This window comes from Eurypyga helias, unplaced genomic scaffold (assembly GCF_000690775.1).
Source record: "Eurypyga helias isolate BGI_N326 unplaced genomic scaffold, ASM69077v1 scaffold3101, whole genome shotgun sequence".
Lineage (NCBI taxonomy): Eukaryota > Metazoa > Chordata > Aves > Eurypygiformes > Eurypygidae > Eurypyga > Eurypyga helias.
This window is the reverse complement of record NW_010228736.1, coordinates 19,998-37,136: the sequence shown is the minus strand read 5'-3', so window position 1 is coordinate 37,136 and position 17,139 is coordinate 19,998. Positions and strand designations below refer to the sequence as shown.

The window sequence follows — 17,139 nt, the reverse complement described above, 5'->3', positions numbered from 1 at the left end:
CAGGAATGAGTTGAGAAAACTTCATCAAGGATCACAGGTTATCCCTTATGTAGGAAGAAACCTGCACTTGCACATCCTCTGCTCTTGGAGCAGCTGAAACATATGAATACAAAAACCAGTTTCACTGCATTCATATTCATAGTTCCAATTATGAAGAAAGAGGTCTTCTACAAGGGAATACTGAGAGGAGCCCCATTTGTTGTCCTTGTTTAGTAAGTATTATTTCAACATATACACAATTATGCATCACCAATATAGTACAACAAGAAAACATCTCCATGTGATCTGTGAAGTACTGTATTCTGCAGACACCTGCTAGCACTTCACAGGAAACTGGCTGGTCACATAGAACCACCTTCTCCAATCTTCCAGCTACTGAAGCACCTTCTCAGTGTGCTGCGCTCTTTAAAATTATTTTTGCTGTGCCATGACAAGAACAGAGCCAGTCACTGCTCTGAAGCAGGTAGAAAACAGACATATATAAGAGTGAGACCCCCTAAAACATGTTGCAGCCTTAAAAAACAAATGGCTTTAAGTTTAAACTTAAACCTCACAAGACTAATTTTTATTTATTTTAAAGTGAATAAAGCTTGAACTAAATTCATGAAGAGAAGGAAGAGCAGGGGTTTCTACCCCAGCTCTCTTGCTGATCTGTGTTCTGGGTGGTTTGTCTTTGCCTTCCAAGGCTACAGGGTAAAGCTACACTGCTGCAGCAACATGTGGCTGATTCCCTCTTGCCCTGGGAGAGTTCTCCCATCCCTTGAAGACTGGCTGCTCTCTGCTCCTCACTGCAGTTTGTCACTCTTCATATGAGCTGCAGCTCACAGCTTGGTGCTGCAAATCTCTTGCCTGCCAGTGCCCATTGCCTGAAACTTTCTTCCCCAAGGTGGTTTCTTCCCAGGGGCCTGCAGAGCAATCCTCTTCACCCTCAAGACATATTCATTGGACCTGTTCGTTTCTGAAGGGAATCTTGTCATGTAATTAAGAACCATCCATCCACTACATAACAATTACTCTAGCTGCTGTCACACTGCTACTCAATTATGAATGAGGCAATCTAGGCAATTGTGAAAGCAGCTTCTAATTCTACAAAACAAGCCTTAAATCTAAGGTGTGCCCCATGGGACAATAACATTGCTGCACACTCAGGTTCCATACTCCATCCCATTTGTCAATCAAGACTCAATGTACACAACATTAAAAGGTAACCTACAGGTTTCCTATTGCATGCTAACTACAGGAGAATTTATCAATTTATGTTTATACCTCTGTGTACTTCAATAGCATGTTTTTAGCTACTGTGTTTATACCACATCTAGTAGAAAGACAACCCAACCACTGCTTTCACATGTTTGCATCTTCAGAATGAGCATCAGTGTAATTGCTTACTGTGGGTTATGCCCCGCACAGTACAGGATTACAAAGCAATACGTGTGGCTCCTCCAAAGCAACAGGATTAAACTTTCTAGATACAGCAACTTTAAAGATTGCTCCAGAAAAGCACAATGGGATGATTTAAATAACATCAATATCTATAGCAACATTTCCATGCAAGGAAGAAGCGAAGGCTGCTCTCTCAAAAGCAAGTCTTTTCTGATGACTAGGTACTGTAAGAGGTAACTCAAGTAAGAAGCTGAACACCACACAAGAGGAACTCACCTGAGACACGTGTCATCCTGGTAGAAAAATAGCACTGTTCTAGGTCCTCAAAATGAGCTGTGAGCCGCTTGCGTCGTGAGGCTAGCGTGCTGTTATACCACGGCTGCTTTTTGGTCTGAACAGAGAAGAGAACATTTTCAGAAAGGTAAAGCCAGCCCTGAGTTTCATTCCAATAGATTTTGCTAAACGATAAATTGCTTATACATTTTATGTGAAGGGTAAGAAGTGTAAAGTGACAATAAATTAAGATATTTCAACTGTCAACAGTTATTCTTAGGGTCCTATGTTGCACCCTTTAACTCAAACAAGAAAAGCAGCTTTTAGAGAGTTCTTGTTTGCTGAATCTTTCTAAGTTTATCAATTCCAGCCTCACAGGCAGGACAAAGAGCTACAACCCCTGGTGAGTCACGCCTTGCTTTTATACAGATAGAGGGCAGAGACCAAAGATCTGGGCTTCCAGCTCCACAAAGCAAATAGACTGTACAACAAAGACTTCCTAGATCCCTGACAGACAGTTAATTAAGAAGAGGTGTTTATTCTAAAGATTTAGTTGACGAATTATTTCTTTTGAAGCAACTTGGTAACTCTCCATAAGGCTAAGCAAATACAGATAGAAGTAGAAGACACCATGAAATTCAAAGGTTAATTGAAAAGAAATCCATGAAACTCATCATTAAAGTAATTCCCCAGCCTACTCAAGCAGTAACAGTGAGAGGCAGCAGCAGCAAAGGACTGAAACTATGTACTCTCCTGAAGCAAAACAGAGGAGTACTTTCTGGTTTAATCACTAGTAAGGAAAAGGAACAAATTCCTCTACTACACAAGAAGTATGAAGAAAACCTTGCTTTAGTTTGTATTTCAGAGCTCTCACATCACATATGCAAGAGTAATGAAGAAACTTTAAAATATTTGAGAACCAAACTCCCTAATGAACAACATCCCCAACCACATACAAGGCTCGTAATACCACTCAACAGCACTAAGAAAACACACCCCATGTACAACTCGCTTTGAATTCGCACAGGAGAATGGACTGTCCTCACTACAGCCATCAAGCAAGTCAACAAGAACCAAGTTTACAGCCCACTCAAAGTCTGCTTATACGTGTACAAACAGTAATTAACATGTCAGTGAAAATGCAGGCCCCAAGCAATAAAACCTCCAGATGCTGCCCTCCAAGTGAGGCCCTGGCTATACATGGGCATCGTGACTCACTTGCATGTTGACAGCACCTATGGTCTACACAGCCTGTTTCATCTCAAAATCAACTCCAGTCTCAACACACAACTAGAATACCAGAAAAGTGTTCTTACATCAACACCTTTTAACTACTTTAAATTTCACAGCTTTAAGAAATGCTTAACAGAACACTTTTATAGTATCTTCCTATTAATTTTGTGCACCAGCCTCTCTCAGCACATCAGTAGTGATTAGGGCTCAAGAAGACTTCAAGCATTTAAGAGCAATCACTTCAGTCTCAAGTTAAGATGAGCCACCTGTGACATGGTGAGTGGTACAACCCAAGCCCAAGTCTGATCTGCTACATAAGCGCAGTCCATATCAAGATGGAATCAATCGTGTTAAGTATTTGCCTGCTGTGCCATTACCTGCTGGGTGTCCAGTGGGAAAACACCCCCAGAGCAGGTCTCAAGCTGGCTTATAGTGGCCCAGCTGTGCTGGGAATCAATTAACCCATCTTCATCAGATTCTCCCCTGCTATGCATTTTAAACTGCTCATGTGTTACCAAAACATCTACTCAGTTTCCATGATGTCTGCTCCCTGGCAACTCATTAAGCAATACCGGAAAACAGGGTAAAAAAAGAATAAGGGAAATGAGAGAAAAACATATCCAATCAATTTTTATTCAACTGCTAAAACCACTGTGGTTGTCCAAGTTCAGGACATAAGTTTGGACTGCTCTGTTATCAAGAGTGATTTTACTGTCTGAACTCCATCAGGTCCTCTAAAGAGTTCTCTAACAACTGTCAAAAAACTTCATAGCTACACACAAGCTCCTTGTTTCTAGCAGAAAAGGTAATGCCACTAAATCCTACCTGAAGAATTCCCCAGGTCCTATGTGACTTGTCCACTATTTACTTCTGACTCATTTCTGGAAGAAAACTGCCCTGTAGCTTTGCAGTATATAAATTCATCCTTAAGAACACATTTGTGAGCAATACACAAAGTGATTATATCAAGAAAGCAAGCTACACTATCCATCCCAGCACACCTTCTTATTGCCAGCAGTGCCCAAGCTATGACTTCTGCCACGACAGTTATGAAAAGCTGAACATGAGCAGGCCGTGTGAGCTGACAGCCCAGAAAGCCAACCGTATCCCGGAGAAGGATAGTTCTCTCTTATCAGAAGTGTGGCCACCAGGTCAAGGCAGGGGATTCTCCCCCTCTGCTTTGCTTTGCTTTCGTGAAACCCCACCTGAACTACTGCACCCAGCGCTCTGGGGCCCCCAACATCAGAAGGATATCAACCAGTTGGAGCAAGTCCAGAGGAGGCCATGAAGATGCTCAGAGGGCTGGAGCCCCTCTGCTATAGGACAAGCTGAGAGAGTTGGGCTTGTTCAGTCTGGAGAAGAAAAGGTTCCAGAAAGACCTTACAGCACATTCCAGTACCTGAAGGGGCCTACAAGAAAGCTGGGGGGGACTTTTTACAAGGGCCTGTAGTGACAGGACAAGGGGTAAGAGGTTTAAATTGAAAGTGGGGAGGTTTCAATTGAACATCAGGAGAAGTTCTTCATGGAGAGGGTGGTGAAGCACTGGAACAGGGTGCCCAGAGAAGTTGTGGATGCCCCAACCCTGGAAGGGTCTAAGGCCAGGCTGGATGTGGCTTTGAGTAACCTGGTCTAGTGGAAGGTGTCCCTGCCCATGGCAGGGGGGGTGGGACTAGAGGATCTTTAAGGTCCCTTCCAACCCCAACCATTCTGTGATTTTACGATTAGAAAAAAAAAGCACAATTGACTTCATATTCTTAAAACTATTTCTATAGTAAAGTATTCTTGAAACTAGACTACCTTTGAGTGAAGTGTTTAACTTCAAGAATGTTCTTTGAACTCCTTATCCAAACACATATTAAAGTTTAATTCAAAAGTTTTTACTAGAGAGTACAGATCCTGCACTCTTGAGGACAAAAAAGATTATTCTCACACAAATAAGGCTGTCATACAGAATGACTAGGAAGTCTAGGTTGTTTGTTTTGTGCTCTTACCAGCAGTATAGCTATGCTATTAATTTTGTCTTTGAAATTCAAAAAGAAGTACTGAGACAATTAATGTCACTGGAGAACAAACACACTGTACCATGAGTCCTGAACATAAAATCTCCACCCACATTTCACTTGCTCTCTGAAGTGAGCTAGAGCTACAGTTCTTTGTTCAAGTAAAAGCCTTGCAAGACCACAGTATAACAAGCATTTTCCCACAGACTAACAGAATTTTCTAATTACCAATTAGTTCTACAGATGCAAACCCAAAAACCTGCACACACAGAGCCTGAAATTCAGGTGTTTCTTTGGAAGAAGAAATGAAGAACATAAAATATCCCCTCTTCCATGGAAAAGTCAGCTATGGGAATAAAGTCAGATGCCTAAATACATTACACCAGATTTTTTTGATGGTGTCAGCATGGACACTTACAATCATACACAGTCATTCCTTCAGCTGTAGTCCTGGCTTCTGTTTGCCCATATAGGCAGCTTGAGATGGACAGTCATGCCTAATCTCCGCCCAACTTCCACATTTGCTCTCCCGTCCCCCCTGTGCACAGACACACATATTACCTTACCTGAGAACTGCCACTGAAGCCTGGAGGCTGGCTATACTCCGTGGAGTCAATAATACTACTGCAAAACCAAAAGAAACAGTTTGCTTAAATCACCATACAACTACACTTTAACACTCTTAGCCTGTTTGCTATTTTCCCCTTTATGTCCTGACTTTGACATTAATTTTACAGACAAGGAACAAAAGGTTATTTTTGGGGATGAAATTTTTTTATAATACAGGGTCTCCTAGAGCAGAATACTGTCACACACAATTATGTATAGTGCAATCTACTAATTACTAATTAGAATGCAAAAGCATATCTTCTGTATGAAATATGCAGGATAAGACATTCTGAAAATAACATGCTACCACTGGTTTTCAGTTCCTTTAAGAAAAAAAGATAAGTTTAATGCCATGGCATTTGAAGCGGCACTGTGAAGGGAAAGCTAAAGACATCAGCTTAAGACAGACACTAGTATTCCAGACATCTCTGAAGACACACAAAATAGACACAAGTAATGAAATACAGAAAATAACTAAAAACACCCGACAGCAAGGATTACTATTATTAGAAAATGCTATACCACATATAGCTACATAGTATCTAAAATAGCACAACATACCTTAAATCACTGTTTTCACAACATAATAAACATATACAAACTCGAGAGGTTTCACTTTCAAAACTGAAAAAGGATCTACTGATACAAACAAAGAACAGGTGGTTCAGTCTTCTTGCACATACAGGCAAAATATTTAGCTCCCACAGTAAAATACCAGAGCCAGATTAAAACACCCTGACCACTCAAATTGAAAACACTTTTAGGACAATTAAAAGTTAGTACACAAGAACATAATTTTATTAATTACATTGAACACATTACAAACATCACCATGATTTGTTTCTAAACATCTTTAACACTCACTTGCTTCTATGTCATTTGGCTTGCCAGGGAAGAAACTGAGTTCGTTACTTATGAGGTAACCTTACACTTCAGCATTGCTTGGGAAAGCTGAAGGTTTCTTTAAAAAGCTACCAGAACACTGCTATACATCCTGGTTTTGTAAAAGATGACTGTAGCTATTGATGTTTATGTAACAGCTGCCAGAACTGATGTGCAGACTTGACATTCTTGGTCATAAAACAAGTGGTTTGGCTGAAATGCCGGTTAGAGCACCTCTAAGTCTAAAAGGATGAAATATTTAAGCACTAGCAGTACCAGTGCTTAAACATTTCTCTGAATGTTTTAAAGGCCCCCTGGAGGTGGAAAAAAGTAGAAACAGAAGATGAGAGATGATTTTAAAGTCTCATTAGTGGTTAACTTGTAAGATGAGATTGATTTGGCTTCTGTTACAGGCAAGACAAAAGCTGCAAACCAAGAAAACCAGAGGGATAAAAATAATTATGTGCTGCGAGCTATTGCAAGGGAGAAAACAGCAGAGCTGTGTCAGGCATGGTTGGGGACAATGAACTTCAAATTAGAATGTGGCCACATGAAATAATGAAACACATAGAGCAGATCCTGCCAGGAACAGCATGAACAAGATGCTCGGCTGGAAAGAATGAGAAAGTACTCCACTCTGAGACAGGTACAGTGGCAATTAATAGCAAAACACACAGACTTAGTGTGTCTGGTCTCATTTTGCTGCAGGTTGTCTGGTGATGTAAAGCCTTCAAGAGTGCAGACGTCATCTCCCTAACCAAAATACAAATTCAAAGTCATTTCTGTCTGGTGCCTGTAGCTGAGTTAACTGGCATATACTTGAATGTTTTCCCTTTTTAAAAACAGAACACGAATAATTGGAGAACCACAAAAGTTCCCTCGGAATTCTTGTCAAAAGCTGTAACATTAAGTTCAATCAGGAACTTCAGCTACACTATGTATTTTAAAACCTGGAACACCACCAGAGCAACCTGCAGACTATAAATACCATTCGTTATACCCTTATAGGAGTGGGAAGGGGTAATTAGCACAAATGTAGGGGAAGGAGATCAGTATTTTGATAACTGAATTGGTTACCAGGCAACTAATTTTTAGATCAGAATCCTTCTCCAGAAACTCCTATTAGAGTCAGTTTATTATTGCTGTTACTGCCTGAATATGCAGTCACGGAGAAGTTGCTTATTTGTACCTCCTGTTTGCACCATTTACTGTTAGCAAAAATAGCACGTGTGCCTGTTCAGGAAAAAAACCCTACAGAGAACTATTTGTTCTTTTCCCTTAGTCTTCCCCTCTTGTTCTCTGTTAGTATAGAAGCCTAGCAATCTGCAACACTGTAAACAAGCTCTGTGCTATTACCCAATTTAATATTTCATCACACCCTGTACAAGCATAAGAGAAAACACGTGTTTCTTGAAGCCAAGAACGTATTGAACACAATAGCTGCACTTTTTTTGTTAAAGAACTTAAGAAGGAAGGTGGGGAGGCATAGCAACTTCACATTTTGAAGATAGTGGGAGGGGGGAAGTGCTGGAAACAATGAAAAGAAACAGAGAATTGATGAAGCAAGCCTGTGATTTAGAGGAAGTAGATGAATAAGGCAAAGTCACTAGAGACCAGATAAAACTGAATTCTAAAGAACTCTATTTTCTTGAACTTTAAATTGAAAGGCTAAAGATATTTTCTTCATCTCAGCATGGGTCTATGATAACCTTGTACTATTTATAAGACATTAGTAAAAATTTGTACAATTATATTTCATTAGCAGGGTGTTAAGCATGTTAACAAGTTATACTCCAATTTAAATGTACCATTTTAATTCACTGATAAGTTTAAAAGTGGCTGCAAGTTTAATAACATTTTAACATGGAAGTGAAACCATCTCAAGCTATAGTTTTATTTCATCCGTTAGTGGTTCACAGCATCTCTAGAACGCACTTTGGAGATTAAACATTCCAGTTAACACAGCTGAATAAAAATCAGCATATTATAAAGCTCCTATCAGTTGTTTTAACAGGATTCTTTCCAAGGAGGAATCAAAGTTAGTTTTTGAGATACTCTCCAAATCTTTTATTTAATGTTGAAAGAAAGCAAATTTCAAGCAGTAGACCTTTCTGGGATGTGAGTTCTGGTAATTCAAATCAATTCAGTTACTTGAATTACACAAAGCTGTCAGGACAGGGTGGAGACAGAAGTTACAAGAATCTGGCAACAGCAGATGTCTGTTCAGACACTTTCTTCATGTACTATTTTTTCTTTAGCCAAATCTTTTATTTAATGTTGAAAGAAAGCAAATTTCAAGCAGTAGACCTTTCTGGGATGTGAGTTCTGGTAATTCAAATCAATTCAGTTACTTGAATTACACAAAGCTGTCAGGACAGGGTGGAGACAGAAGTTACAAGAATCTGGCAACAGCAGATGTCTGTTCAGACACTTTCTTCATGTACTATTTTTTCTTTAGCCACTCATGATTTATGCCACTGAGAAACAGAAAAGGAGTCTTCAAGATGAAAGAAAAGGCCACATACCATAGGAAACCCCTGAATATCCAAGTGTATCACACCCCTGAAACATTGTACCAGAGGAAAAAACCCCAGATCTTAAGAAACAGCGGAGATGGAACCAGACAAGCATAACAAGACTGGACAAGAACCCATGTTCTCTGCACTCACCTTGGTCTAAATCCACCACCTACCAGCAGACCTCAGGTGAAACATGTCAATCCAAAGTCACCAAAATATTTCAGACACTATCTCCAAAAGCAAGATCTGAGAATGATTGACCCAACGATGTGAAATGAACAGGCACAAAGGAATGGTAAGAAATTCTCACTAGACTGAAATCAGTGTAAGTTTCAGACCGTATTTACTTTTTTTCCCCCCCAACTCTTTCACGAAAATTCTTAGGCTTCAAATGTTAGTCCAGCTATCAACAGATACAAGTTCTTTGGGAGCTTATTAGCTTGGCTCAAGTAACAGAGATACATTTTTAGTCATAAAGTTCAATCTCCTTTTAAAAAACGGTTTCTAGCCTGAAGGCATTCAACATGCAACAAATTCAGCCCAACCAGCGCTCAAGTTTTCCCCGAGCAGCAGTACCATGAAGCAAACAAGCAATCTATTTAACAGCCAATAACCCGAAAACTAGTAGAACCTGACAAGAATTTTATCAGCTTCACACAACTGCTTCTTGGCAAAATAGCAGTAACCCATGTCAAAAAAAAAAAGAAACCCAAACATACCTACACACAAAAATAAAACAAGCAGTGAAGAGCAGAATAAAAAACACTGTTCCCATCCACCTTGGCCATATTCCTGTCCTTCCCCTCAGGGACAGGTAGACCTTCACAGAAATATGAGAGACTCTTGTCTTAGTGTCCAGAAACAGCATCTTGGTAAGAAATCCCAGAGAATATTACTAGGCACCTAACCAGAGTACTGTATGTAAGTCTCTGATTAAAGTCTCTGGAAATCTGACCATTTTTCTTTCTTACTTCTGGGCTATTAGGTTTAGAGCTGCTAATTGCAGAAAAGGTATCAACACAGTTTTATAACAAAAGTCAACACTTCAAATGATCATCCTCCTACCTCTCAATAGTAAAGTTCTTTAATAACATAACTTTAATAACATAACCATTTCACTTGGTCCTGTGAAATCAGAGCTTTCTTACAACTAAAAAGCACAGCTATAACAAAGTAGAGCACTTCTAACCCTGACACATACCACTTGGAGACAGGAGGCATCTGCAATTTTATCAAGAGAACAGACTATGCAATATTCCAGGCAAAAATCCACATTGAAAAATATGTTATTAGAAAAGCATTTTATTAAATCAAAACAGACAGCAGATAAACAGAATCAATAGGCTGTATTCTAAATTTTGATCCTGTGAGCCCATACCTTTAGCCATTTATGCTGAGTGGGGAAATACACCAATATCACACAAAATTAAGACATATGCCATTTAGAACAGCATAACATTCAGAAAAGGTAGCATGTGTTTAACAGTAATAGGTCATACCATAGCAAAGGCTTGTAACTCAAGTTAACTAATCCACTCTACATTTAAGATTATCAGCTTTCACACCATCTGGATTAGAGTAGACTTTTCATCCAACTGTAGACTCAAATGGCTTTTTCTTCACTGCTTGGTTCACATAAAACTTAGCCCACTCAAAACCAGAACTGGAGATTATTGCACAGCACTCAAACTAATTTTGCTTGTGTTTTGGGCATGGCATGGAGAGGACTAGCAAGTACAGTGTAATATGTACAGCTTGAAATCCAAGTCTGAGTTGCAAGACGCATACCTGTGTGAAGGTGAGGGAGCCTCAAACTGTGGCACCGTACTGTCCTCACTGACTGGGGAGTACAAGCCACTCATTTCCTGAAATAGAAAGTCACATTACAGCAAAGCTGACAAAACATGATAGCAGGAACCTAACATATAATGTTCACAGAGTAATTGTTTGATTTTTTTCCCCAAGCACATAACCAAATGTATCTACATTTATTTAACTCTAACCTGCAAGTCTTTACCATGCTAAAGAAAGATTGATTTTGACTGGTTTTTTTTCCCCCAGTTATCACTGCAACTGTGTTTCTCAAATCCTACAGCTGCAATGCTTTTTTGCCCCAGAATAGGCAGTTCCGGAGTTTATACTCAAAAATAAATTAAATTTGGTTAGCATCCAATTGCTCTAACCCAGCACCTCCCTTAAACATGGCAGAACAAGCAAGTTGTAAGTGCATTTCTGAGAGGCACACTTTCACCTAATAGCCTTTGCAACTGGAAAGAAATGCTGGATATGGGTCAAGGCAAGATGAGCCACCAGAAGAGAGGTCAAAGGTGGTATTATGCCCCAGACTTAAAAGAGGATCTATCAGTCCTTCCATGGGGCAAGCACACAAGAGAAACTATGCACATAAACCGGACTTTGTCCACGCCAGACTAAATCACCGCTGTGTACCCAGTATGAGACTGTACCTTTCATCTGTTTCAGAAATGGAAGCTATGCAGGATGCTGCAGATCATTAAAGGGGCAAAGTGTTCCAGGACAACATTACAGGTGCTTTTCATATTCCCACTAGGTGCCCATTAGTTGTTAAGTAGAAAGTAGGATATTTGTGACAAGAGATCCCAGGCTTTAGAGGTCAGAACCAAGGTCACTATCACACACCAGGTATGTACGCACCTGCAGTCCACTGAAGCGCCTGATTTAAGAGCGGAAAAGCAGGTAGCTAGTTATTCTGAGGGATCCCACAGCTTTGGGAATAGCTTCTCCTAGATCTGAATAGCTATTTTACCAGTCTCAAGAAAACATGCTAAGGTGTATTTATTTCCCAAGAGCACAGAAACACTTAGGGAAATAGGTCTGAAAAATACTGTCATATACACAATTTGCATAGCTATCAGCTGAAGGGGGAAGTTCCTGCACTTGTCAGTTCTATTCATATTTTGGTAATTCATCAGCATGCGTATAAATTGGAAGTGAAGATGTCTAAGAGGCTTTTGGGCAGTGGTTAGAAGCTCACGCTGACTGCTCAAGACAAGCAAGGAGAGAGAAAAAGATCTGCAAACTGATTCCCAAGCAGCTTTAAGGGAATGCTATTTTGAGAGGTAGCGGTCTGATGCATTCCTGAAATACCAGTTTCCTACTCCAAGATCAAAACACCAGACTGATTAGAAGAGAGGACCAGGGGGAACTTAAGGATTCAAGGACTGAATGACTGGGCTGATGGGTTTACAAATACAGAGAATTCTTAATTTCAAGAAATACCCATCATTAAGGAAGACAACTATATTGGGAGGTAGCAGATTACTTGTGTTTTGACATGCAGTAAGAGCTGGTTCTGCTCCCACCCAGTCTCTGCATTATGATTCCCTTGTGCACCCCCCCATAACTCTCCATTTTAAGAGTGGCATGCTGCTAAGATTTAAACAACCTGCACAAAGAGCCAGAGCACTGCAATGTACAAAAATGATAAGTTATGATCAATATGCTGGCTGTCAATTTCTAGCAATTATCCTAAAATACTAACTACAAACACAAAGAAATTGAAAGATATAATCATATCAGGGCTAGGTTTCAAAGCCCCCTTTTACCAACCTGCAGCTTGCACACATCAACTAAATGAACAAATTAAAGAGCATCATCTGTTCATCTTCCCATTACTGACCCAAACACCATAAATTTAACACAGCTGCCCCACTGCAAGGCAGACAGCTTGATGAAAATGAAAGATTGCCAGAGTCAGAACAAAGTCTGGGCATCTCACCTCTACTCGTTTAATATCTTCTTCCAGAACACTTAGCTCCTTCTGGATCTGCTCCAATTGCTGTGTATAAGAGAACAAGAGAAGTCTAAATCAATCTGCACTGCATCACCAACAAGATAAATTACCATCTTTTCAGAGAGGAACTTGAACTCTCAACAGGCATGCTACATGACTCTAAAGTTACTAGGCAGGAAGTTCATATGCGTAGATTAACATAAGTGTGCACACAAGCCACATTCAAGACAAAGTTGTTATTGTGAAGCAGTGCTAAACAAGAGCATAAGGTACTTTGAATGATGTGGGTCTCTGCAATTGATAAAGTAATACCATTATGCTCCTCTAGCACCTTTCATGCAAGGTATTTATAACTAGTTTACAAACACTGAACGTAATCAGAAAAAACACCACCATGAAAGACTGATCATTGCACCCTTCAACAAAATACAAAAATGTTTTGCTAAAAGGTATGAAGAGTAATTCTCTTGCTAGCAGTTAACCTGCCATTTTCCAATTTAAACTTACTGATAAAATTTTTGGATTGGCAAAACCTGTTTTGACCACAATGAGAATTTCTCCTGGCACTCAGCAAGCACCATATGGCATTTCTTTCAAAGGTGTTATACTTTCCTTGGATTACACCATAAACTCCAGTCAATTTGAGGGCAACCCCTGAAATAATCAGGAGTGGACTTCCCCCCTCACTAGTCAATATCCCCTTTCCTCTCTTTGTGTCATACAGTATTTTTTTTCAGGTTTTTCAATTACTTTTCAGTCAGTCAGCCAGCAACCTGGCTTCACTCATCTCTAGCAACTGTGAAGCCTCAGGCTTGACAATTTCTTACCACTAAGCAAGAGCATCATGTACTTACCAGTTCTAATTCCCACCCTCACTGAGCAGACATGTCTCATCCAAACACCCACAGAGACTACACCCAGCCCTACAAGACTCAAACACATGTACTTCTCTAGGTGAGAGCTCCCAGTCTGGACATAAACAGACAAAACAGCTCCAGTGCGAGTCTGGGTCACTAAGACAAACACATCTAATGAATACATTGAGAACTGGAAGCCCACCTCACTCTCCCTACAGACAGCTAGCGCTGTGACCTGTGACCAGAAGCTGTTATCAAGGTGTTGGCAAGACTGCTGAAAGCTTAAGTGCAACACATTCACTAAAGGCCAGGCAAATTTTTGTAATTTTGAATTTACAAGGGAATATCAAATTGCTCAAAGTTACCAGTATTGCAGTATGTATTACTCTTGGTATGATACACTCACAAGAACATTTGGCAAGTTACCCCCCAAGACTTACTTGCTGGAGTACTTAAACTTGATCCTTTAAGTGGTAAAAAGTCTTGCTTAAACAAAAACACACTCAGGACTTAAAGCCCCACTACTGATCAGCATCCCAAATATCTGTGTGCTCTGCATTAGATAATCTACCCTTTAAATTACCTTTTCAACATTAAGAAAGCTTCTGTCCCTAGAGACAAGAGAAGAAAGGGCTGCTAGGTCCACACCTATTTCTAACCTGGCTTCTTCCATGTAATGAGATGACACAGTATTTATATCTTAATCTACTCTGAAGGTTTCAATTTATATTTAATTTGAGTTACAGACAGCGTAAGTTTAATAGTTAAAAACTAGACTGCCAGTGATAATTTACAAACCACTACACCATAACAGATAATTCCATTTTCACTTGCAAAACCTACAGGAAGAATAACAGGTGGTGCTATAGCTCCAAGATTAGTGTTAAATTTAAGTGACACTTGCACAGCATGGGTCCTGCCTGTACTCAGCACTAGCAGATGAATACCATTAGTCCCTCTCTTTCATAAATCCCATTTAAAAAACAAGTGGTTTTGTAACTTAGAAGTTCCAAAATTACAGCAAGGAAATCAGCTATTCTACTATGTACGGGCTCACAGCCAAACAGGACAACTGAAAAATAATTGACAGTCATTGCCATCACAAACAGACCTTTTTATATCAAAAAGAGCAGAAGGTTCTTTTTAATGGCCAGCTTTTACTATCTACTGCACAGTCTCAAAAGTACAAGACTGGGGATTTCATTTACCAATTCTTCCTTCTAGTTACATTAAGGCAAGCAATTTGAACATACTATAAACTAAGTCTAAAAACTAGGTGAGCTTCTTACATTTTTTATATCAAAAAGAGCAGAAGGTTCTTTTTAATGGCCAGCTTTTACTATCTACTGCACAGTCTCAAAAGTACAAGACCGGGGATTTCATTTACCAATTCTTCCTTCTAGTTACATTAAGGCAAGCAATTTGAACATACTATAAACTTATCTAATAGCAGTAAGTCTAAAAACTAGGTGAGTTTCTTACATGCTTGTTTTAGGAAGACTCTTCTCATTCCATTAGTATCAAGTGAGTTACTAATGCCTGCACTGAGACTTTTCTGGTAGGTTGGCTCAAGTGTTTCACAGTTTAGCTTTAATCTATCAAAAACCTTAAATCAGTCCACATTCATTCCAATTAAACTTTGAAAAATTAGACTAGTGATTTATAATTGCCAGCCATTGAGGGACATTTAAGGAAAGCTAAATGAATTATAGTCCTTGCAGTATACCCAGATTTATGGGCCCTTAATTTGATTTTCACCATGTTGGGCACAGAAAGCAAGCCAAGTCCTGTCCCAGTGAAGGGCAGAATCACACCTATCAAACTTCAGATTAAGTCAGCAAACACACTTAGATTGAATACCGAAATGTACACTAAAATAGATGCTATAAACTCTCTTCTCAGACACAATTGCTTTCTCAGAACTGAAGAGGCCAACGTGGACAAGGACAAAGCTTCAATTCAGCAGTTAAACCTCATCATTCCAACTTCACTGAATGAACTACAATAAGTTGGTGAATAATGTTCTGGTCACATTACACACACACACATTCAAAAAAACCAGATGACCTCAGAATTGCCTGTGTTTCTCAAATTCTGGAAAAGGGATTGAAGACATTCAAGTCAAGAAGCTACCACAGTAGGAAACAGGCCCTCACATCCTTCTTTTTAGGTAACCTTTCAAATATAATCCCCTTGCACACCCACAAGGCAGTCCCCTCCAAAACCCTCTAGGTTTGAGTCTGAAGCTGAGATGCATGTACAAAGAGGTCTTCAAAGACAAGTCTCAGCCCCTGACTACGCTGGATGGAAGGAAATCCCCTGGTTAGAGTTGCTCAGATGGAGACATCCCACACTGACTTTCAACACAAGATTCTTGGGTGGAAATATTAATTTGATCTTACACAACCCTAAACACCAAGTCACAGTCAGTTTGATTTCAGTTGGCTATCTACTAACAAGTGTAGGTGGGCACAATGCTGAGGTTTCATCCTTGGACTTGCTGCTTTTCCTGGACCGAAGGCCTCTCTGGAAGCAGCGGCTTCATCCTCTGTGTTTGTACAGCACAGACAAGTGGTCCTGACTGGGTTGTTTAACACACAGAATTACTAATGGTAAGAAGGAGATGCCTGGCTGATCAACAACATGTTTCATATTTTAACTTTTTCTCCCCCTTGTTTGAATCCTTTGGTTTGTGTTGCAGGAGTAATGCTTTGAGGGCTTACTGTGCGTCACAAGAGAGATATCTGGAACAGGGAACAAAGCTGTCTAAACATTTAGATTAATTGCCTTAGAGTTTAATACACCACTGTAGATGCTACTTCACTCCTAGTACTAGGTTGCATTGGAAAGACCCTTCCACTGCAGTAAGAGTCGTCAGCTATTATACACTGATGTTGATATGATAATCTCTAGCTTGCTGCTCATATACTAGCTCTATCCTTGGGTTATCAGTGCAGTCAGAGCTCATCTCTCTCATTGAGTAGCTTAGACATGCAAATAGATTTAAAATACCTATTATTTAAGCGCAGAGGATAGAAAAGAGATTACTGTAGCTATAAATTCACCTCAGGAGTCTTGGAATGTAATCAAGACTATCTGACAACATAAGAGCATGACTGATTTCTAGTTCTGCCACCTCCTCTTGCTTACTCATTAGTTCATCCATGTGTGTATGTGCAGAACAATAAGCCTTGACAGGTGAAGTGATTAACACAAGGTAATGACATCTCTGGAGAATTCATGCTTATAATTCCCTGCAATTATCCCACAATAACTAATAACTCCTCTTATTTTTAGTATTTAACATGCTCACAATATGGAATAAGTGAAGACAGCTGGATAGAAACATGCATTTGAGGCTGAGAAGAGTGATGATGATTCTGAAATGCTGAGCAGGCACTCAGTGCAGCAAACCTGAGACATTTCATAATTACTTCTCTGACCCAGGATGTCTACCAGCTGAAAATAACCTCCTTGCATTAGCAGACATGAAAGAGGTCTTGTTTGTTAGATATGTAAGATCTAGTATGACATTATTAGAAAGAAAAATACCACAAAACAAAAATTAAGTGACAGCTGCCAAGATAAGCCTGAATGCATCTAGGGAGTGT

The 17,139-nt window shown here is 39.7% G+C and overlaps 1 protein-coding gene across 1 annotated transcript in view; it reads right to left on the bottom strand.

Moving 5' to 3' along the window:
• LOC104515922 (E3 ubiquitin-protein ligase RFWD2-like) overlaps nt 1-17,139 on the bottom strand; it is a gene marked incomplete at its 5' end in the record, with an annotated part of 57,653 nt that overhangs the window by 20,523 nt on the left and 19,991 nt on the right. Inside the window, 4 exons of the mRNA XM_010160093.1 lie at nt 1,660-1,774; nt 5,456-5,513; nt 10,688-10,764; nt 12,657-12,716. Of these exons, the coding sequence (XP_010158395.1) occupies nt 1,660-1,774; nt 5,456-5,513; nt 10,688-10,764; nt 12,657-12,716 (310 nt within the window). The remainder of the gene's footprint in view (nt 1-1,659; nt 1,775-5,455; nt 5,514-10,687; nt 10,765-12,656; nt 12,717-17,139) is intronic.